The sequence below is a fragment of the Sander lucioperca genome, chromosome 14, assembly GCF_008315115.2.
Source record: "Sander lucioperca isolate FBNREF2018 chromosome 14, SLUC_FBN_1.2, whole genome shotgun sequence".
NCBI lineage: Eukaryota > Metazoa > Chordata > Actinopteri > Perciformes > Percidae > Sander > Sander lucioperca.
The window spans coordinates 541,700-566,143 of NC_050186.1; the positions used below are offsets into that span (position 1 = coordinate 541,700).

The 24,444-nt window shown below is 41.2% G+C and overlaps 1 protein-coding gene across 4 annotated transcripts in view; it reads right to left on the reverse strand.

The window, feature by feature from the left end:
• pam (peptidylglycine alpha-amidating monooxygenase) overlaps nucleotides 1–24,444 on the reverse strand; it is a 109,976-nt gene that overhangs the window by 5,101 nt on the left and 80,431 nt on the right. For all 4 annotated transcript variants that reach the window (XM_035991296.1, XM_031287260.2, XM_031287255.2 and 1 more), the window contains 9 exons: nucleotides 24,159–24,275; nucleotides 22,325–22,397; nucleotides 20,950–21,160; nucleotides 19,895–20,095; nucleotides 18,517–18,632; nucleotides 11,494–11,590; nucleotides 10,566–10,616; nucleotides 9,726–9,971; nucleotides 7,941–8,000 (listed from right to left, as the gene is read on the reverse strand). In XM_035991296.1, coding sequence (XP_035847189.1) covers nucleotides 7,941–8,000; nucleotides 9,726–9,971; nucleotides 10,566–10,616; nucleotides 11,494–11,590; nucleotides 18,517–18,632; nucleotides 19,895–20,095; nucleotides 20,950–21,160; nucleotides 22,325–22,397; nucleotides 24,159–24,275 — 1,172 coding nt within the window. The remainder of the gene's footprint in view (nucleotides 1–7,940; nucleotides 8,001–9,725; nucleotides 9,972–10,565; nucleotides 10,617–11,493; nucleotides 11,591–18,516; nucleotides 18,633–19,894; nucleotides 20,096–20,949; nucleotides 21,161–22,324; nucleotides 22,398–24,158; nucleotides 24,276–24,444) is intronic.

Sequence of the window (24,444 nt, forward strand, 5' to 3'; positions counted from 1 at the left end):
TGGAGGCCCCCATCGTGTCCTGGATTGTTGATTACCTGACGGGCAGACCACAGTACATACGCCTAAAGAACTGTGTGTCTGACAGGGTGGTCAGCAACACTGGGGCTCCACAGGGGACTGTCCTCTCTCCCTTCCTCTTCACCCTCTTCACCTCAGATTTCAACTATTGCACTGAGTCCTGCCACCTTCAGAAGTTTTCTGATGACTCAGCAATAGTTGGCTGCATAGAAAAGGGTGATGAGACTGAATACAGGACTGTTGTGGGCAACTTTGTCACTTGGAGTGGAGTGAGCTGAACCATCTGCAGCTCAATGTGACAAAAACGAAGGAGCTCGTAGTGGATCTGAGAAGGGCGAAATCACCTGTGACCCCTGTTTCCATCCAGGGGATCCCTGTGGACACTGTTGAGGAGTACAAGTACCTGGGGGTGTACTTAAACAATAAACTGGACTGGACTAGACACGCTGAGGCTGTCTACAAAAAGGGCCAAAGTCGACTCTTTTTCCTGAGGAGGCTGAGGTCCTTTAACATCTGCCGGACGATGCTGAGGATGTTCTATCAGTCTGTTGTGGCCAGTGCTATCTTCTTCGCTGTCACATGCTGGGGCAGTGGGATGAAGGTCGCAGACACCAACAGATTGAACAAACTGATCAGGAGGGCTGGTGGTGTCGTGGGGGAGGAGCTGGACACATTGACGACCGTGGCTGAGAGGAGGATGCTGTCCAGGCTTCAGTCCATCTTGGATAATGTCTCAACCCTCTCTACGACACATGGCCCAGCAGAGGAGCACCTTCAGCAGAAGACTCCTCTTACCCAGATGCACCACAGAGCGCCACAGGAAGTCGTTCCTGCCTGTGGTCATTAAACTCTACAACACCTCCCTCAGAGAGTCACACACACTCTGTAATCATCTCATCTCAAATATAGACAATTCACTTCTCTTTTTATTGCACTATAATCATCTCAACATAGACAATCATTTTCTCTTTTTATTGCACTATTTGCACATAACACTTCATATTTTATTTATTATTACTGTATATTTGTTTTTATTATATATGTTAAAAGTCTGGATAATATATGTTGTTTGTATATGTTGTTTGTATACCTGGAGTGGTAACAAAAATAATTTCCCCCTGGGATTATTAAAGTATTTCTGATTCTGATAACACACAACAATAATAAATATTAAATAGAGTAAATATTAAAATAGTAAAATGTATTTACAGTAATTGCATAGTAAATAGTAAAAAGTAAAAATAAAATGTATTTACCAAATAAACCAAATAAACATATTGTTATTCTGAAACGCTAAATCGTCAGATGATTCTTGAACGCTACACAGCATGGTAACATTAGCGCGTCAGCCAGGTCACCCTGGGTTAAACCACCTCAGTAGTTACAGTATCAGGCCGAGCGTCTTTAAAATGAGTCAAAAACCACGCCATCGGAACATTGTTTGCACGCCAGGGTGCGTTTGGGACGAAACGATCGGTGTGAGAGAAAGGGAAGGTCTGTTTGTAGTGGTTTTGGATTTCTGATCTGGATTTTTACTACGCTGGAGGAGTTTGCCGTCAGCTGTTGGAGTACAGATGACGCACTGAAGCCGGCCGGTTGTCGGACATCATATCACCGGATCATCGAACGGCGCCCTACGGAGGTATGAGTAAGCTACACTTGAATGGCCATTTAAACGTGTACACACATAAAGCATAAACCCAATGCATTGGTCGCTAAAGAGCGCAGACAAAAATATTTTTCACTGACTATTTGCTACAGCATCATGGATCGTAACGCAGTAACTACTGGTGTGCGTAAAAGTAAAGGTACCACTGGTAAATCCAGCAGCGTGACTGGCAGGCATGAAGTACTGTTGAAGTTAAAAAAGTTAAAACATTGATGTTTTAGAGCAATATAGTTTTAGGTCAAAAATGTAACTTATTTTATGTAAACTACTGTGAGACTGAGTGACACTGAGCCGAAAATGATTGTTTCAATACTGATTAAGCCTAATCAACATTCGACTGCCTCACCCCAACCCTAGCTTCTAAAGAATTGAATAAGTCACGTCTGTTATTTAGCATAAAGGTAGAAGCTCTAGAAGACCTATTGTTTAAACAACTTTGAGAGCCACCCACTGTTGGGCCAGACTTGATTAGAACAAAGGAAATGCATATCTCTGTAAAGTTGAATAGAATTGACACTACCATGATAAATGACCTTTGTCTGTGACCTGGAGTAAACCAGAATTCAGAGGTGTGTCCTTATCCTGAGAGAGTTTTTCATTCAAGGAAACACCCACAATTCCAAAGGAATGGTGAAACTTTAAAAGGATTCAGGACTGCAAAACTGTGACCCCACAAGGAAGCATTTTTTGTATGTCCGCTGCTTGCAGTGTATTGTCACAAGAACTTTTCAATGGGACCCAAGCCTTTCTCCTTCCTCCTCAGAAATCAAACGATCACGTCTCTTTTAGAATTTCTACAGTACAAACTGAGAAATGGGTGGTTAAGCTTACTGAAAAAGCACTTGCTTGGTAAGCATACATCAATGGATGTGCGACAGAAGGAAACTGAGCAATGCTTCTAAACATCACTGCAGTATTGAACAGCAGCAGGAAAGCAATATGTTTGGAACATTGCATCATTCTCAATGCCAACCAACAACTGTGCAAATGAGGAATGTGAACGCAATCCAAATACACTCATCAAATCAGTTAAAATCCACCTGGAGACATACTTCGCATCATGCACAGGCAAAAACGAAATATCAGCTGCTTTGGTGCAAGCAGCGTTCGTTGTCGCTGCCACTACGAGATATTTCCATCTTTGAAGGGGACCCTCTCCAATACAGAGCATTTATCAAAGCTTTTGAGCAAGGAGTGGAGGAAAAGGCAGGAAAGGCAGATTGTTTGTACTATTTGGAACAACTTACCAGAGGACAGCCACAAGAGTTGATGCGTAGCTGCCAACATATGGAGCCTAAGCGTGGCTATGCCACAGCAAAGGGTCTTCTACAGGAGCACTTGCGCAATCAGTACAAAATTGCAACTGTGTATATGTAAAGGGCTTTGACCTGGCAAACAACAATACAATCTGAGGATGTAAAAGCACTTCAAGCCTACTCCTTATTCTTGCGTGACTGTGGAAATGTGACGGAGGAGCACCAGGACATACAGTAATTGGACATGCCTACATGAGAGCCATCATTTCAAAATTACCATTCAAAATGAGGGAGCAATGGAGGACCATAGCTTATGGCATAATAGAAACCACTAACCAGAGAGTTCACTTCATTGATCTGATCAGATTTATTGAGCGTCGTGTCAGCATTCTTTCTGACCCGCTGTTTGGTGACATACGGGATCCATCACCTGGCATTGCTGGCATGACGACTTTCACCAGGTTTAAATCCCATCCCAGGAACAGAGCATATGGAAATATCGTTGCCACCACAGTAACATCTATGGACTTGCCTGAGAAAGTTAAAGAGCCAACATCGTATCAAGGAACGGAAAAGAAAGCTGGATGCCCTTGCTGTGCTGGTAGTCACTCGTTGGAAAAATGCAAACAGTTCAACGGAAAGCAGCACAAGGAAAAGATTCACTTTCTGAGGGAAAAGGGAGTTTGCTTTGCATGTTTAGGTAATGGTCACATGAGCAGGGATTGTGACAGGCGCTTGACATGCAAGGTTTGTGGTCAAACTCATCCCACTGTGCTACACATCAAAAGGCAAAGTACAGCTATGGAACTGTTAAAGGAACCAAGTAATAACCAACCAATTTCATATGAAACAATTGGACATACAGGGGCCGGTAAGGATCAGTGTGTTCTATCCATTCTCCCTGTAAAGCTGAAATCGACAAAAGGAAATCGCATATATAAAACCTATGCTTTTTTTGGATCCTGGAAGTTCAGCCACATTCTGCTCGGAACATCTAATGCAGAAGCTGAATATTACAGGCAGAAAAACAAACTGCCTGTTGTGCACAATGGGGCAAGAAACTGTTGTTCCAGCCTATTCCTTGACTAGTTTAGAGGTATCTGGTCTGGACAGCAATGGCTTCTATATGCTCCCAGAGGTTCTCATGCAAAGGAAATGCCAGTTAGAGCTGATGGTGACACCTGAAGACCTGGTTAAATGGCCGTACTTGTCAAAGGTACCATCACAAGCATGAAAGCAAATGTCGACCTGTTAATCGGAACCAACGCTCCCAAGGTGTTGGATCCTTGGGAGGTCATCAACAGCTGCCGGAATGGCCCGTATGCTATTAGAACTGTGCTGTGATGGGTAGTTAATGGCCCGATGAATGGAAACAGTGGTGCTTTGGAGGCGGAGCTTCGCACAGCTATGGCGAACAGGATATCTTTGTGAAAACTAGACGAAATGCCAACCAATCAGTACAACCATGATTTCAATGAAAGGAATATGGAGGAGAAAGAAATGTCCAGAGAAGACCGCAGGTTTCTTGAAACTATGGAGCACTCAGCAGTACTTCAAGATGGGAAGTATTGTTTGAAATTGCCATTCAGGAACAAGGAAGTCTGTCTGCCCAACAATTTTGTAGTGGCTAAGCAAAGGATCGAGGGATTGAGGAAAAGGTTCCTTAAAGTGCTCATATTATGCTTTTTGGCTTTTCCCCTTTCCTTTATTGTGTTATATATCTTTTTGTGCACGTTATAGGAAAAAGCCCAAAGTACACCCCAAAGGGACTTACTATCTTCCAGAGAAAACACTGTTCACAAACTGCTCCAAACAGCTCTATTTTAGTCCAACCTTTAATTCCGTGACGAATGTGCGTCACTTTGTAACATGTTATAATGCTTGCCTAGCTGATAGCATGGCACTCCCTCATACTCTGCAACTGACTAGCTAGCAGTACTTACTACGCATGTGCGACTCCCAACAAAGATGGTACATAAGTGTGATGCCTCACTCTGTAGCTAAAACAAGGTGAAAAGAGGAGCTGCAGCAATGTGCAGTACAACAAATATATGGTGTTTTCTGAAAATGAAACCACATAAACCTATTCTGGTACAACCTCTAAATACAATTATGAACCTGAAAATGAGCATAATATGAGCACTTTAAAGACAAATGCTTGCCAGGAGTATGCAGAGTACATGAATAAGCTTGTTGGTAAGACCTATGTACCTCAGCAGGAACTGCGCCGTGGGAATGGGAGGGTGTGGTAGATCCCTCACCATGGTGTCCAACATGCAAAGAAAGGATTTATGTGGTGTTTGACTGTGGAGCCACTTGTCAAGGAGTCTCGTTAAACAGTGAGCTTTTGCAGGGTCCTAACCTTACCAGCTCACTACTAGGAGTTCTTACCCGCTTCAGACGGGAACCTGTGGCATTCATGGGTGACATTCAAGCCTGGTTCCACCAGGTGAAGGTTGCAGAGGGAGACAAAGACTTTCTTCGCTTTCTATGGTGGTCAGATTGTGATGTCAATAAGGAACTTGTGGACTATAGAATGATGGTACACTTGTTTTGCGCTGTTTCATCTCCTAGCTGTGCAAGCTATGCATTGAGGAAAACTGCTGATGATAACCAGTCTGAGTTTTCGGCTGAAGTGCATCAATGTGTTAAGCTGCATTTCTATGTGGATGATTGCTTAAAGAGCTCAGCCACTCATGGAGAAGCAATTAAGATGATGAGAGATCTAATTGCGCTGTGTCGAAAGGGAGGCTTCATCTTGGAAAAATGGATCAGCAACAGTCGCTTTGTTTTGCAAGCCATCGCAAAAGTGCTAAAGATCTAAAGGAGTTGGATCTGGATCAGGACAAGCTTCCAGTAGAAAGAGCTCTGGGTGGTGTGTCGAGACGGACTCTTTCAGATTTAAAATGGAGATAAAAAAACAGACTCTATGAGTATGTTGTCAGTGAACAGCTCAGTGTACGAGCCTCTGGGTTTCCTGGCACCTGTCACTGTGGTTGCCAAAACGATGCAGCAAGAGCTATGTCGGAGACGTTGTGGATGGGATGATGCTTTACCACAGGACATATTACACCAATGGGAAAGGTGGTTGAAAGACTTGGATCTGCTGGCTGCATTCCATGTGGACAGCCAGTGGACTTGGGTTAGGTCAGACATGCCCAACTACATCACTTTGCAGACACCAGTGAAGTTGGCTACGGAACTGTAACATACTGTACATGCGGATGTTAAATCAGGAAAACAACATTCAGGTCACTTTTCTGCTTGGTAAGCCAGGGTGACACCACTGAAAACCGTAACTATTCCCCGACTGGAGTTAACAGCGGCTGTCCTTATCATATCAGAGTGGACTCAATGCTAAAGGCACAGTTGAATTTCCAGTTGGATGATTCTGTATTTTGGACAGACAAGCACTTCAGTGTCCTAGAAAGGACATTTTCATGCTGCACGGTAAACCAAATAAACATATTATTATTCGCAACATCGTCAGGCGAACGTAGCGTTCAAGAATAGTCTGACGAGGTTGTGTTGCAGAATAATAATATGTTTATTTGGTTTACCGTGCAGCATGAAAATGTCCTTTCGTTCAGTTTTCAGCATTAAATCCATAAACAATAAGACAACGTTTGAACAAAGGGTTTGGTGCCAAGGCGTCCAGCGTTCGGTGTCACAGCGATAGCGGTCAGAAACCATTTGCCCTTTCTGGGCCAAACACCTGCCGGCAACAATTTGGAGCTAACCAGCATGTTAACATTAGCACGTCAGCAAGGTCACTCTGGGTTACACCACCTCAGTAGTAGAGCTTAGATCGGCCCAAAAAATCAAGCCCGAACCTGCCCGAGCCCGAGCACGTTGTGTCCGAGCCTGGCCCGGCCCGACACATTAACTGTAATTATGAGCCCGAGCCCGATTTAAACCCGACAATTTTTTAATACGTGGGCCGTTTAACTGACGTTCTCAACTACAATTCAGAGTTGTTTGAACTACAGAAATCTGTTTAGAATAATACAACAAGGACGAAGCATGTAAACTGCGCTGTTTGTTTAGAATGGAATGGATCGCAAATGGATCTGAATGAAGAAACGTAAAAAAAAAAAACAATGATGAACAACATATTGTTGTCACTGCCCACGACTTGTTTAAACTGCTTCCATACCTCCGACTTTCCTCCACACTTGCTCAAAGTTAATTCTCCTGTTTTTCTTTTTTTCTTTACATCTTCAAGCTCCCGGTGTGATGCGTGCGAGAGGAGGAGACTCCGCGCATGTAGTGCTGCATTTTGTAACTGCAGCCTAACTTTTGTAGGCTACACATTTGTTACTTTTATATAGCCTATATATATATTTATAATATTTCTGATTATGGCATAGCTTTCTCCCCACCCAAATAGGATAATAAGGTAATGGATAAAAAAAAAAAAAAAAAAAAAATTGCTTGATCAAGGGTCCGGCCCGGGTCCGGCGCAGCCCGAGGATGTGGCGGAAAATAACGGCCCGAGCCCGACCCGAGGTCCGGTCTGGCTCGGGCTCAGGCCGAGAATCTAAACTCTACTCAGTAGTTACGGTATCAGGCCGAGCTCTTTAACAATGAGGCTGTTACATGTTTAAAAATTTTTTTGACATCCATTTATTGACGTCTTTGCATTGACTTTGTATGTAAGTGCGCCACGCAATTCATGCAAAACGTAGATGGACACTATAAGATGTTGTCTACCTTTCCCCCCTCCAACCACCCACCTACACACACCCACACACCCACACACCCACACACCCACACACACACACACACACACACACACACACACACACACACACACACAGAGCATGTGGCCATATATCATTGAGGTAATGAGACAGCTACTGCTACTAATACCTACTTGGTACTGGTAGTATTAGCATTGGGATGTGCACCACTTGGTGCACATCCCAATGCTAATACTAGACATACTTAAAATTTCTTGAGAAATTTTCTAGTTTGTAATATCATAAATTATTTACCTCTTATTTTTCCCAGGATCCCTCCCACAGAACTGGGTTCAGTTTTCACCTCACATCGGTCTGCAAACAAACAATATTCAACAATATTAAGCTAAATGCTGACCAAATTATAAGAGTACAAAAGACATATTTGTGATGTGCAAACAAGTCTCACATTAATGACTTTTATTACAATTACAATTTATTATTACCTTTTTTGATTTCATCGACCCCAATTAGGGTTTTAGAGCTACTTTTACCACAACCTTATCAACATTGACCTTAACCTGAAATTCTCTCAGCCTATGAATAGGGCATCAGAACATTGTTCTTGACTGAAATGTGCTTGACCAGAAGGTCATATATCTGCAACACCAGGCTCAATCTAAATACTAGAGCATTTGGCACACTGTAATTTCGCAGAAAAGCTAATGGAGTGGTCTGAAAAAAACTGTATTTTTTCACCACCACGTTGACATAAACTCCAAATTGTTTCACAGGCTTTTACAGCCATTCTCACAAGACTGAAGGAAGACAGTTCCAATCCCCACATCACACACATTACCAGCAAGAGCAAATAGCGAGCTAAAATCTGGAGCTTTCAGTCATGGGGTGCTTTGATCAGAACTACAGCCTCCTGACATACTTCAGACCAGATCTTCTTGGTCAGCGGTGCTGTAATGTTAGGGTTAGTTGTGAATCAATCAATATCAGATGATAAGGGAACATGAAAGTCAACACAGTCCCACAGCCATCATCATTCACACTTTTTCCGACAGCTAACACCAACGGGCTTAACTGGACCACACTTGTCATCCAAATTAGAAAACTCTGATCTATTTTCTAAATCAAGAGCTTCCACCAGTGGTAGTGGCTTGGACATATTTTTTTCAAAGCCAACTTCTGGCTCTGCAATAGCAGTTAACTACTCCTTTTTGAGTCTTTTAAAGTGCACAGAGGTCATATGCTCTGGAAAACCCTTCCAGATGGTTCTCTAGACAAGAATAAAGTAATTTGCATGTACTGTCGATAAATTGAGTTACCACCGGAGTATGTCAAATCTCACATACCACTTCAGCATTAAATACTTCAATAGTAAACTACATTTAGAACAGATAAAAAATGTGTGATTCATTTGCAATTAATCGAGAGTTAAATATGGACACTCATGCCAATAATCGCAATTAGATTTTTTAATGGATTGACAGCCCTAATCTTAAACTAAACCAAAATACTTAGGGATTAGGGTTTAGTATTAATTTTCCATCACAGTCTCAACAAAAGATGTGCTCTTTGCAGCTTGCCACTCTCTTCCTTTACTCTTGCTTCTCTGGCGTCTGCCTTTAAACAAGCTTCGCCAGCCTGAGTTAGACAAATGAAGTGGGTTACTGTCTTTTTAGTACAAAATGCACGCTTTGTGTTACTATTACCTCTGCCGTGGTAAGTACTTGCCAGACTTTAGATACCCACTTAATTTGTCTAACTCAGACTGCAGAAGCCTCATATTATATTCAGCTGAACTTTAGAATGCATTTTTGCACAGAACAAGGACTGTGCATCTCTACATTAAAACCGGATGTGATCTCTTGTGCGGCCAGTATGAGCAGGAGGAACATTACAGTAATCAATACCACTTTTAATGAACATATGGGCATGTGAGTATTCCATTAAGATAGACTTGAAAACAAAACCTTTACACCTTGTCAAAAGGAGGTGTTTGGCCTAATTTCAATTACTTTCTATTTTTGGTGTTCTTCTATATCAAAACCCTTTGGGTCCTGTTATATACACTGCCCATGGCCTTACTGTTTTTCCTCCAGCAGATAAAGACTCCAATGGAGATGACCACCAGCAGAGGGATGAGCAGCAGTGTAGTGATAATGGCTGGGAGTACACCCCACTCTTTGTTTGGCTTTGCTGCACTCTTCTTCTCCTCTTCGTTCTCTTCTTGTGGTTGAGGCTGTTGAGCCACAGTTTGCTTCTCTTGGATAGCTGCTGTCTTCGACATGTTGTGCTCCGGCCTCACCTTAGTTTGGACAAATGTCTCCATTTCTACAAAGAAACAAATGTTGTGATTAACAAGTTTTACACTCCATGATTTCTTCTTTTTTTCAACACATAAGCAACCACAGGTGTGCCCAAACCGAGAGAATACCTCATTGGGTGTGCCATTTTCATAACCACTACATGATTTATTTTGTTCACTGCGGATAAAAAGCAAATCTTAATTATTTTAAAATCAAATCAAAGCTTTTGACATCTGACTTTCATGATTACACTGGGGTGACAGAAATAAGCAACGGATGTTATCTTTAAGAATATAGTAATGTTTGTCAAACAACCTGCTGTGTTAAAGATTTGTGGATTACTGTCAGCCCCAGTGTCTTTTTTATTTCTACCACTAGGCTACTACCAAAGTCAGAACATTTCACAATCAACACATGCTGACCCTGTCGAGTTGACTAATCTGTGGATCTGAATCTTGATCTTTCTGCCACTTGGTCGATGACTTTGCCCGCTTCCCAGTTGATGCTGTGATTGGTTTTGGTCTGTTCTGAGCATCAGCAACAGGCTGCAACCTCAGCAGCAGCAAGTACTTTTCTTATCATGATGAATATAAAAACTAAAAAACCCAACAATTCTCACCTTCAAGCTCTTGAACCTCGATTCCAGCTTTCTTGACAGAGCGATGTAATTCTGAAAAATAAAGATGAAACAAATAATGGCATTTTTAAATGCAGATACAGATTAATAACGGGTAGAGTTCATCTACAAAGCCCAAAAAAAAGACTTGATTAATAAAATTATATCATTTTTTTTTAATATATATATATATATAAAAAATTAGGGCTGTCAAAATATACGTGAAAATAACAAGTTAATGCAAAGCCGCGGCGAACTGAAGTGCATCTCCGGTCTGATCTACAAGGATTGCTTGAAGTGTTCCTGGAGAACATGATCTGTGATGGCTTCACCTACACCGAGCACGCGAAGAGGAGGACGGTGACCGGCAATAATGTGGTGTATGCTCTGAAGAGGCAGGGCCCTGTATGGCTTCAGAGGTTAAAACTGATCCTGGATCACAAATAAAAGGCTCTTTTAAGATCCACACACTCAATCTAAAGAGCCCACAAAAAAGATAAAAACTCAGAAATGAATAACAAAAAGGGTCTTTTAAAGAGCAAGTTCAGTTTCAAAGCCCTTCCAGATGGTTCTCTCGACAAGATTACAGTTATTTGCATGTACTGTCGATGTGAATTGAGTTACCACCACAGTATATTGAGTCTCAAATATCATCTGAGCATTAAAACCTTAAAAATATGCCTTTTAAAATACATTTACAAACAGATAAAAAATGTGCGATTAATTGCGAGTTAACTATGGACAATCAGTCGATTTAAATCGATTGACAACCCTAAGTATGTGTGTGTGTGTGTGTGTGTGTGTGTGTGTGTGTGTGTGTGTGTGTGTGTGTGTGTATATATATATATATATATATATATAAGGCTGAAATGAATTCTGCACATGATTTCATAGTTTAGATTCAATATAGTCTTAATGAAGCTGAGCTTACTCTCAGTGGTGAACTTGAAGACTGATTTACTGCCTGCATCCCCAACAAAGACGCTGCCATCACTGGTTTCAACTATGTCATGAGGCATTTTAAACTCCTGCAAATAAAGGAAAATAGAGCTCAATAAGAAAGTGTAGGCAACAAAAACGATTCATCAACATCCCAAAATTACAATGGTCTGATTACAGTAGATGTCTGGGCTTGGCTTTGGCTAGGTCATATTTCACCTCTGTTTGCATTGGGAATCTCTAATTCATACAGTATAGCAGTGCCAGTTTAAAATGTGCCTGTTTGGAATGTAAGATAAGATGGAAATAATTGTCCCAAAGGAAATTTTTCATGGACAAACAAACAAACTGCTGTTCAACACAACATAGACAGACTGTTGCATCACTCTGCATGAACATGCTCATGTTGCATGCAGAGACTGCCACTAGCCAACAAAATTGCACACTGCCTGTTGCGCAACACATGATATGTGCAGTAAGGGTAAGCCGCCTTATCAACATAAAATCCTGGTAAAAGAAAAGTAAAAATGTACATGTGTGTCTACAGAACAGGACATGTTTTACTGGTTGTAAAGTATAAAATACATAAATAAAAAGAACAGGACACAATTTTCTTTCGCTTCTCTGATTCGTTCCGTTTTGTTGTCTCTATCTATTTCTTCACTTAGACTGTCGAAAGTTTTTATTCATGCAGATAAACTGCGCTAAAATGCGCCTGATACAGACTGAATGAGGAAATGAAAGAGCGCTGTGTCAGAGGGAGGAGACTGAGAGAAACTCAAGGTTTCTTGAAGAAATCCTGCTCCCGACCAGGTTAGGTTCACCATAGTAACTGACTCTGAGGTTATGAAATGAGTTTCCCTCATTTCAGGGTTAACAAACTCAGAGTTTTCACTAAACCTGCTTTCTGAAACGGACCCCAGGTAACTTGAGACCTTTAGTATGTGTGTCATTCCTCCCACCCCCTCTTGCTCAGCATCCACAGACAATACTGCTTTATTTATGCTGCAAAACGGCTGCTCCATTAACAACAAAGCACTTCTTATTAGTCCCTCCAGGATTTTGCGGCCTTTTTTTGAGATTGTTGCGGCCCAAAATGCCTGATTTTGCGGGAGCTTTTGTAAAAAATTGCAATAAAAGTTGCAATGTCTTTTGTATTTTTGTTGCAATTAAGTTGCGAGTGACAGTGAAAATTGCAAAAAGTTGCGATTTTTTTGTTGTTAGTATAATTCTTTAAAAATAAAAATGAAACTTATTTCGGGGAGAAAAAAACTACTCTGGGCTTCCTAGTAACCTAGGAAAGGCTCAGGATGCTGCAAATGTTGGTATAACATGAAATGTTGGTATAACATGAAAATGGTGGACTTAAGACAAAAATAATTTATTGAATGAATCAAATTTGAACATCTTGTTGATCTTTACATTGTTAGTTAATTTCCTATCCTGGCCTGGGACACACATTTAATATGGTTTGATAAAGTACTTATTTGACTCATCATTGCACTTACAATAACGAGCGTAGCTGTCCTCAATTTAGGTTATCCTGTACATCTCATTGCCGGTTTTTCCTGCATCCACTGTGTGTGTTTGTATGTGTGCGCGCGTCAGTCGCGGGGGGGAACTGAGCAGTAGCCCCGCCAGCTGCAGAGAGCCGACAGGATCGAAACAGCAGCAGCTTTCAGCGATTTTAGAGTGAAAAATCGTTACAGCGTACATTGATGTTAAAACGTATACAGGTTACCAGGACGGTCTAAAATGTTTTGCATGTTCTTTCGCTGTACGTTTTGTTGGTAAATGTGAGCTGTTTGAGTCACACACGTCTCTCTACATATCAGAAACAAGGAAATGAATTTGGCGACGTACGTGTGTTACGTCAAACCGTTCTCACTCCTACTTGGTCACATACTGACGCAAAGTCTGGCACGTGGGACTGCTGTGATTGGTTGAAGTCACAGGAAACTCCTGTTATTGGTCAAATTTGCGGTAAAGTTGTGGTGATTGGTTAAATTTGCGAGTTGCACCGAATACATGGTGATTGGTTGAATTTGTGTGAATTGTTGCAATCGCGACATCGCGAATTCCTGGAGGGACTGTCTTATTCATGATATCAATACAGAAAAAAAAAATTACATGACACTAAACTAAGCCACCCCACCAGGTTATGTTGACATCCAGAAGCCCCGCTCCAAGGGCCGTGGTGGTGGGCTTTCAGTACCCAATGTCACCTCTCTGGAATACCTTGCATTCAGTCTAACTGGGTCGGCTCCACTTGAGATTGTCCTTATATACCGTCCCCCTAAAGCCTCCACCACCTTCATGTCTGAGCTATCTGAGCTGGAAGGAGACCTGGAGCAGACAGAGGTGAGTACCTCTGTCTGCTCCAGGTCTCCTTCCACACTCCTCCTTGGTGACTTTAATATCCATGTGGACTCCACCAGCTGCACACTAGCCACCGAACTTAGCCTAGACTTTCTTACCTCCCTTGTGTACTTGTCTTAAAATTATGTCTTATTTGTATATTTGTATTTTTGTATATTATGTTGATATGTGCCTTTATGTATATTGTTGTCTCTATTGTACAGTGTTACTAATACTTGTCTATTTGTTGAATGAGTTAACACCTACCAAAGTCAAATTCCTTGTGTATGTAAGTATACTTGGCCAATAAATCTTATTCTGATTCTGATTGTACAGTTCTGTAATATATTGCAAACACCTGTCTGTTATCATTGGTATTGGCATTACTAGGAATAAGCAAATCAATTACACAGTTCTATTAGGAAATAGTAAGAATATGTATAATGTACAAGTAAAGTTGAATAAATAAATTGTAAGAATAAGTAAATTGTACAGTTATGTAATATATTGCGAACACCTGCTGTTATCAGTGGTTTTATAATATAAAACAATAGCCTACACATTCCGTTTGTGCTTTTGTTGACTGCAAACACGGTAATCTCTCTCACGTAAAGTTCGCAAGGGAGTTTGCACATCAAGCTGAAGTGCAACCAGCCACAACTGTAAAATCTCCCGGTTGCCGAGGGGTAGATGGTGAAAGCTCAAGCACAAATATCTCTTCATTTGGTTGCCGCAATTTGGAAAGGCACAAACTCAAACCATTTTCTCATATTCCTCCTGATTTAACTCCAAGCTCCGTCTCTCTCTCTCAGCTGACAGTCTGTGACTTTCCACCGTTGCTATGGTTACCTATATGCATGCTCAATAGCTGTTGAACTTTTGAACTGCTGCTGCTGGCTGAGCTGTGATGTCAGGTTACAGTCTTGCCACGGCAAATCGTTTATTTTGTGGAAAAAAATACGTTTTGGAATATTGGATCGTATGAGTTTGACAATCGACAATTGTGGGCTTCACTTGAAAACAGGAAATAAACAGAGGTATGAATTAACACAACTTTTATGCCTTTCTGTCACATCTACTGCAGTCAGACTCGCTGTGTTCCTCGGAAGGAATCACTGCACATGGGTAGGCACTTGTAATGACATTTCGAACATGTTAAGAGGCTAAAAACAGGTTTAAAACTTGCCCCGACAACTGCCGTTGTAGCTCAGTGGAACCTCATACACGTAGCTGCAGCTTCTCCGTGTTGCCTGCACCGATTCAGGTCGGGGTTTTAACAATCAAAAGCACACGCATATTAATAGCGATTAAGATTAACGTCAAAATTGGCCGGAATTCTCCTTTAAGTCCTCCTTCTCACCTACAAATCCCTCCATGCCCTGGCCCCACAGTACCTCTCCGACCTCCTCCATCCACACACCCCACCCCGAAACCTGCGGTCCTCAGACGCTGACCTGCTCTCCATTCCCTACACCAGACTCTGTACCTTCAAAGACATGTTGCAGCCCCATCCCTCTGAAGTTTGCATTGGTTCAGGGGGCTCACTGAACTCCTTAGTGGCTTTAGTTGTTGATCATTTTGTAGACAGTGCTATGGCTTCACTATTACTTTAGACTCTGTTGCTCCTCTCAAAAAGAAGATGATGAAGCAAATGAAACTAGCACTACTCCCAAACTCGCAAATTAAAACAAACCTCGCGAAAACTTGAAAGTAAATGGCGTTCCACCAATATAGAAGAATGTCGTTTTGACTGGCTAGACAGTCTGAAAACATATAGGAAGACCCTCAGAAATGCCACATCAGCCTATTACTCAACACTAATAGAAGAAAATAAGAACAAGAACAACCCAAGGTTTCTTTTCAGCACTGTAGCCAGGCTGACAGAGACACAGCTCTATTGAGCAATAATAATTAACAGTTCACCTTTAAACGCAGGACTGCTGGAAAGAACGACGAAACCTGACATATACTTAGACTGCTTTTATCCTATAGACCTTCAACAATTAACGTTAAAGGTCTCTTCAGCTAAGCCATCTACCTGTCTCAACTAGGCTACTTAAAGAAGGGTTACCCTTGGTTAACACTTTATTACTAGATATGATCAATATGTCTTTATTAACAGGTTATGTACCACAGTCAAAGTAGCTGTGATAAAACCTCTTCTGAAAAAACCCACCCTCGATCCTGATGCCTTAGCCAACTATAGACCTATATCGAATCTTCCCTTTCTCTCCAAGATCCTTGAGAAGGTAGTCGCTAATCAGTTATGTGACTTTCTACATAGCAATAGTTTATTTGAGGATTTTCAGTCAGGATTTAGAATGCATCATAGCACAGAGACGGCACTGGTGAAAATTACTAACAACCTTCTAACTGCTTCAGACAAAGGACTTGTCTCTGTACTTGTCCTACTAGATCTTAGTGCTGCATTCAACACTATTGACCATACCATCCTGTTACAGAGACTGGAACATTTAGTTGGCAATATTATTAGGAAAACACTCAATTAACTTTCACTGTTATGACACCCAATTATACCTATCAATCAAGTCAGACGAAACCAGTCAGTTAACTAAACTTCAAGCATGCATTAAATATATAAAATCCTAGATGACCTACAATTTTCTGATGTTAAACTCAGACAAAACCGAGGTTATTGCGCTGGGCCCTAAACACTCTAAAGATATTGCTACTTTGGATGGCATTGCCCTGGCCTCCAGCACTACTGTCAGAAATCTAGGAGTTATTTTTGATCAGGATATATCCTTTAACGCCCACTTAAACAAACCTCAAGAACAGCCTTTTTTCACCTGCGTAACATTGCCAAAATTAGGCACATCCTGTCTCCTGACCTACAAAGCTCTAAATGGTCAAGCACCATTATTTCTTGAAGACCTCATAGTACCTTATTGCGCTCCCAGAATGCAGTTACTTGTGGTTCCTAGAGTCTCTAAAAGTAGAATGGGAGCCAGAGCCTTTAGCTATCAGGCTCTTCTCCTGTGGAACCAGCTCCCAGTCTGGGTTCGGGGGGCAGACACCCTGACCACATTTAAGAGTAAACTTAAAACTCTCAGATCAGTGTTAATGGCAACTTCTATATTTACTTTGAATTCAATTCACAACGTGGCATAATGTAATAAGATTGTACGGATGTCGTACATTTTTATTTGTTGTATTTAACACACACACACACACACACACACACACACACACCTTTATAGGCTATTTTAACACTACAAATATTTGTATGAAAAGAACTAGGCTATAGAAATATATAGGCCTAGTATATCATATAGCCTACACACAAACACTATCTATCTATTGTTGATGCGTAGATCAGCTCATCCGAATCCGCATGTAGGCTTAAAATCATCCACCCTGAATGAAATATTTTCTCCGATACAGAGACCCATGGACATAAACTGCCCCTCTATAGTCCCTGTAGGCTATGCTGCTTTTAAAATGATTTATTGTAAGTATAAGTGTTTTCTATAATTTACCTAAAATGATAGAGGCTGTTTGTAAACGTTTCCATGCGTGCAGTAATGTCACTGCAGCTAATATCGTCGGGCATTTTAGCAACAAAAAATGAAACAGCACTAGAAATAATCCTTATAAAGTTAAGCTGCTATGTATATATTTTAGAAAACGTTAATAATATTTTCCTCGTTAATGTATTATTTTGCCCACCCGCTATTAATCAGAATGTTAATTTATATGATCCGACGGCCCGATCAGTGGATTAATCACAGGGCCGTGGATACGTGTCTCTCTCCCTCTTTTCCTCTCTCTCTCCATCTTTGTTTACATGCCACGGGTAAAAAGACTTCTGCAGAGGATTCATCAGTGTTTTCTCGATTATAGCTCCTCCGGGGAGCCTCCTTGCTCCTCGATGTGCATTTTAGGAATTGGGAAGTCCTTCAAAATGACTGAGAATGATTTGGTGGTTTTGGTGTAAAACTTTTGGAAATATGCCAAAATATGAGGGCGCAGTGACAACAAAAATGTCTGAGCATAATATGTGCTGTTCACAGAACTTGCCAAATGCTTTAACAAACTTAATGTAAATATCTGATATAATTTCCTTATCCACCAGAAAAATCCATTCAGAACTTCATTTGTAAGTGAATATTTAAGCTTTCCACTATATTAATTCTAGAATCTTGAATAGACTTCTGTTGTATTTATAACTTAGGCTGTGAAAACAATGAAAATGCAGTTCAGCTGTTCTCCATACTCACTATGAGATACTGTTTGTAGTCAAATAATTTCAATAACTGTAATTGTATCTATAACAATGTCCCTGGCTCAATTCTGCATTCTGAATGGATGAGCAGGATACACAGCTGTAGAGAATCAATCAATCATAACTGGCAACTCTAAATTTCCCCTAGATGTGAATGTATAGGTATTCTGGTGGGCACCTGGGCTAAGAAGCGTACAATTTAATTGCAACTTCCCAGGTTCACTTCTAGCTGAGGACCTTTGTTGCATGTCACAATCTACAAAAAATTCAAATGAGTAGGGGCTCATAGGTTTCTATCTTTAATCATACAAAGCCTTCACCAATGTTTCAGTATAGTATACATAGAAATGAGTGTGTCTGTGTGTGTGAATGAGAATCTATGTGTGTGTGTGTGTGTATGTGAGTGATTACCTTTTTCTCTGGGTTGAAGGTATCCAATATGTCCATGGTTGAATAATCTATTACAAAACCTCTTAGTGGAGCTGAGCGATATGGAGATTCCCCATTTACTGCAAAGATCAAGCCATCTTTATACGTGCACACACACACACACACACACACACACACACACACACACACACACACACACACACACACACACACACACACACACACACACACACACACACACACACACACACACAGTTAGGGAATCCTTGAATCATTTATTAAAAGCATATATTAGCATTTTTTAGCTAATACATCCTGACTTTTACCCTTTACATATCTTACACCTCCAGTTTGTAACACACCTTCTGTTTGTGTCTGAGCCCAGGCCAAGATAACCCCAATGACTTCATTTTGACATCCCATGAAAGACATTGTACTAACCATGAAAGTAAATTGATTGCCCTTTTAAATTTTCTTTAGGACTGAAGTGGGATTGAAAAGGAAAATAATAGGAATGCACCAATTGCAAATATCTCAGCCGATTCCGATGACAAGAATTTCCATTTGGCTGATGTCGATTCCAATGCCAATGTTTGTTTTCTTTTGCGGCAGGTAAACAAATAAATCTCATTACAGAAAAAATATGAAACCATTTTCATCACACTAACTGTGTGTGAGGGGGACACACTAACTGTCCCCACCATTAGAGAGTGTACCTGAAGGCACCATAGAGGCCCGTCATAGCAGACATGCTTCGTTGTTTGTTTACATAACTTACTAACAGGGAAGGCAAAATGTTGTCACACCGGTGACTTCATTGAAGCAAGAGGATTTTATGTTGTTTCTCCGTCATGTCGGACTCCGGCAGTGGCCGTGGTGTCTGGAATAGTCAAGCTGCAGGCAACTGGTAAGCTAACGCTACCTTGTGTCTTTAGCTGCATGCTACCAGCCGGTAAGCTACGCTGTTCGCTGGGATTTCACGAATCCTGTGGTTAACATGGGTTCAGTCGCTCTGTCGGTTTGTGCTTTCTTGGCCTCCAGGTCATCTCTCCGTTTTTAGCTTTCAGGTCATCGTTAACATTTTAAAACGAAAATTATTTTTTTAAGCTGGGTAGGCTACTGTTGTATGAGTCAGACCAATTAACACAAGGCAGCGCAAAATAAGTAAACATCGGCTACTGCCATCGGCGCATGCCCCCTTATTTGCCGATGAGCCGAGCCAATCAGCAAATTTTGATGTCCAGCCGATGCACGTCGATTTTGCTTGTAGGAATATAAACACAACTTTGACAAAGTTCTATAATCACAGTTTGGCATTAGAACTGAGTAACAGGAAAATAAAGCGAGGAACAAGGGGATGACGTGATCGATGTACCTAGCCAGGTCAGTCAGTACTCACCTCCAGCAGGGCTGTACGTTAGGGCAAACACCTCCCCTCCAAACTCCTCTTTCTTTATTTCCTTGACAAATTCTCCAGTTTTGGCTATGAAGCACTGGATACGTCCGTTCTCCCTGTCAGCCACACAAACTTCCTGTCTGTCAGGAAGAAACACCAGGCTGTGGGGGATCCGGAACGGTATGCGCCTTCTGTCTGACGAGCCTTTAGTCAGAAAAATAAGGCAAGATGGCTGAATATGTGCAAATGGTGTCCACTAGTGCATTGGTGTCGGTGGTGTGTAAACCTACTGAATGATAGCGTTATTAAAAAAGTTCCTCTATGAAGAAAAACAAAGTTAGCAGCCAAATAACACCTTATAAAAGTCATATTGTCTTTTCCAATTATTGTTTTTAGTTACAGTACCTTGGGCTTTTTGGGCTGTGGTTAGTGTGTGTGTTTGTGTGTGAGAGAGAGAGAGAGAGAGAGAGAGTTTTTCCATACACGTGCTCCTTTGTATCGGCTCGGCGTATTAGCCCAGCACGTCAGGGATTTGCATTTCCATTACAACAGGGTCACTCACTTGGCGGTGAGTCTTCAGTGCTGGTGAGCCGGTGACACAGCGATTTATAAAAAAAAATAGCCTACAGTTTATGGACATAGTGGTTTAATCTATCCATGGAAAAAATGTTTTTTTCACCAGATATAGTTTAGTTACAAGAAGACTGAGCTAGTAATGCAGTTTTATGTATCTATGTGTGGTATTATTCGTTGATGGAGTTTATGTATTATATTAATTGACACATTATCAAATCCTACACAGGGGTGTTTAAAATGTATGCAGAAAGAGGAAAAACTGGACATAAGAGAGTGAAATAACATTTGTAACATAACATGCTCTCCACATGCAGAATGCCTGTCATTTTCATTGGTTAGCTTACTGGAAATGAAACTGAATGTTTGTAATTATACAAACATTCAGTTTCATTTCCAAAACTATAAAAAAGGGGCCTTTGTCTAACAAGACCTGCTTTAAAAAATTCAAGAGTGTTTGTGCGTGTGTAGAGTCAGATTCCTACCTGCACCCCACTCAGACAGGTATTTGCCATCAGCAGAGAATTTCAGTATTCTGGCATTGCAGTAGCCATCAGACACAAATATGTTTCCAGTCTCAGTATCTACAGCCACATCAGTGGGCTGGCAGAAGTGGTTGTTGTCACTTCCTGGTATGAAGGCCTCTCCCAGTGCCAGCAACATTCTGTCTCTGCCGTCACTGCTCACTTTTAACACCTGATGAGTGTGCAGAAGGGTGTAATGGTAAATTACTGACTTGTTGTTTTATTGCTTAATATCTCACAGTGTTCACCTTGTATATAGAGTAAATGTTTAAAATGTCATGATGTGCTGACCCTGAACTTCTAAGTGTTACATTTCTTCTGATAGCCAGCTACAGAACTGGTTCAAACTGTCTCTCTCCCTGCCTGTTGCTTCTTGGCCTTGGAGAGAGCTGATAAGGGCTAATAATTCATCCCCTCCCTTCAAGAAGGTTAATAAGTGAGTGATTCTTTTGAGTCTTTATTCATTCCCTCAGACTCTCCTGATTTTCTAAACCTTCTTTGCGCAAAGAATAAAGACTTAAAAGACTTTGTTGACTGAAGCTTTATTTCAGAACTCACGTTATGTATAGAATTTCCACCACAAGGGCCACTCTTCATTGGTCCTAAATCAATATGTATTCATAGATTTGATCTGTGTATTGGATCATTTACAAATAATTTACAAATAAAGTGTAAATGACTAGTTAAACCATTAACAGATTTTTTGTTGAAGAAATATACTTTGAGATGTCACATATTGACCAGAGTTTTCACTCAAATAAACTTCCCAAAATATTACTCACACTTGAATTCATTCACATGATGTAACTGCTATGCTATACGTACTATATATGCTAGACCAAGGGTCACCAACACAGTGCCCGCGGGCACCAGGTAGCCCCCAAGGACCACATGAGTAGCCCTCAGGCCTGTTCTAAAATGAAAATTGAATATTGATATTATCTGTTTCCCACCTTGTTAAGTCATTGTTGATAATTATTGATAATGAGAAATCATTAACGTGATCAGTGTCTTCACATAGATGACTATCATTAATCATTAACAATCATATATAACTAAAGGCAAACTGAGCAAATTCAGAAGAGTGTATCAAACTGGTAGCCCTTTGTATGACTCAGCACCCATGAAGTAGCTCTCAGTTTCAAAAAGGTTGGTGACCCCTGTGCTAGACTGTAAATATGTTTTGTTTTTAAAAAACATTGGTTACTTGTGATTTAATATTCTTAAGAAAGCTGCACAGTTCATGTTCAATAAAACTCATAAGTAATCAATAACTGGCTGCGGAAGTGGATTTTATAGAGCTGGTTATTAAACGAGAATACTACCTGCAGCTTACCTGATGAAGAGCCACATCAGTGACCCAGTAATTATTGTTCTTGTCAGTAGTTATTCCATGAGGCAAATAAAACCTGCAACATCAAAGATATGAATCATTGCAAGACTAGAGATGCACCGATCGATTGGCTGGTTACCAGAATCGGCTGATTTTCTGCTTTCAGATATAGCTGATTCTGTGCCGGTCAAATTTACTTATTTTGGTTCGCGTCGCGCGCACAGTGGCACAGACAGTATTGTCATAGTCACACAGGTGACATTCTTGTTTAGCGACTTTTTAGATCCTATAAGCAACTTTATTTCTAAAAAGTGACTAGTGAAAATTTAGCAAATTCTTATTCAGACCATCAGGAAAAATGGAGAACACAACAAACAGTCTTCCAGCGTTCCAGCCAATAACCGACAAGAAGGATTTGGGGGTGGGGGTTGGGGGGTTAGCGCGCGGAAGCACGGAAGGGAGGGAGAGAGGGAGGGATGAGGAGAAGGGAGGGGCGAGCTAGCCTCGTTTTGTTTGAAAATACTTCGAACATCAACAAGAAGTGCCGTCACCCAATATCGCTTAGAGCACCTTTAAGTGACTATATGCAACTTTTAAATGTTTCTGAAACTGTGTATTTTTTCATCTGATGATCATAAATGACCTGTAACAGCAAACGAGACTAACAGTGCAGTGTTACCTCTAGAACTGTTTTCAGCAGCGGGGGTCAAAAAGTGACGTTACCTGAAAACAGTGTGTAGTTTCTTTTTAGCATCTCACATCACACTTTCAGTCACTATGACCACTACTACGGTCAGAAACATTGTGCCAAAACAATAACGTCGCTGTCAACAGGCTTATCTGCTAATGTTAGCTACCGACCGTTACCTTGAAACCATCCAGCAAATAGACGGTACCATAGGGTGTTGTTACCTGAAACCGGTGATTTAACGTCACAGCTCATTTTACACACAGTTTAACAAAACAAAACGCTGAGTGAACATTACTAGCTACGTTTTTCATGTTGGTTTTGAGCGGTATGCACCCCCACTAACCTGGAAAACGGTTTTAAAACAGTAACGTTAATACAGTGTGTCTGAGGAATACAGCGTCTCCTGCAGCGAGGAGTCAAAGGCAGAGGGACCGCAGCGTCCGCTAAAGTTAGTTTCTTGTCTCATCTGGGGTCTGAATAAACAGTAAATTCATCAAATTCTGTGTCCACAATGCTATTTTCCAATAAACTGTAGCTGTCATATTTCACTGGACCCGCGCGAGTGCGTATTTCATGTCACGGCTTTCGTCGCTGTTTGTCACTTTGCCTAAGATTGAGTGACAAGTGTACTCGCCCCGTTGTTTATTTGGTTGCCATGACTTTGCGAGTGATGACGTCCTGTGACTGTTCCAGTTGCTCACCCTAAAGGGGAGAGAGAGTGGATGACACTTCACTTGAGTTCAGTAGAGCAGACAACTCTGCAGAGTCACGTAATTACAATAGTAATTAACAGCTGAAGGAGCGGCGGTGCACCGCTGCTACATGTACATAGCGGAAACCCTGTTGTGTGTCTGCCCTATTTCTTTTTTTTTTTAAGATTTTCTTTTAGGGCATTTTCGGCCTTTATTTTTGATAGGACAGCTGAAGACATGAAAGGGGAGAGAGAGGGGGGAATGACATGCAGCAAAGGGCCGCAGGTCGGAGTTGGCCTGCTGCGTCGAGGAGTAAACCTCTATATATGGGCGCCCACTCTACTAACAGAGCTATCTGGGCGCCTGTGTATTCCCTATTTCTGATACCGTGGCTGCAGAAATTCTGCCATGTTCAGAACAAAAACATCTTAAATTAAAGCACAATATAACTTACATGTCTCTGCCAGAAGCCTTCAGGATGTTGCCTTTGGCAGGGTCCACAACCAAAATCGTGGACTGCTGAATTGGACCTATGGACCTCTGCTGATATCTAGCCTGGCTGTTAAAAGAGCTGAAAAAACAAACATTTCGTTTGCAGTTCCACACAAAAAGAGAAAGAGAGAGGGAGTGTAGTGATTTTTCCATACTACATTTTTAGTTAGTTCATATGCAATGTTTCCCACAGGTTGAGAATTTACTTGTGGTGGTGGGTAGCGCAGGATGCACTGCGTGTGATGACT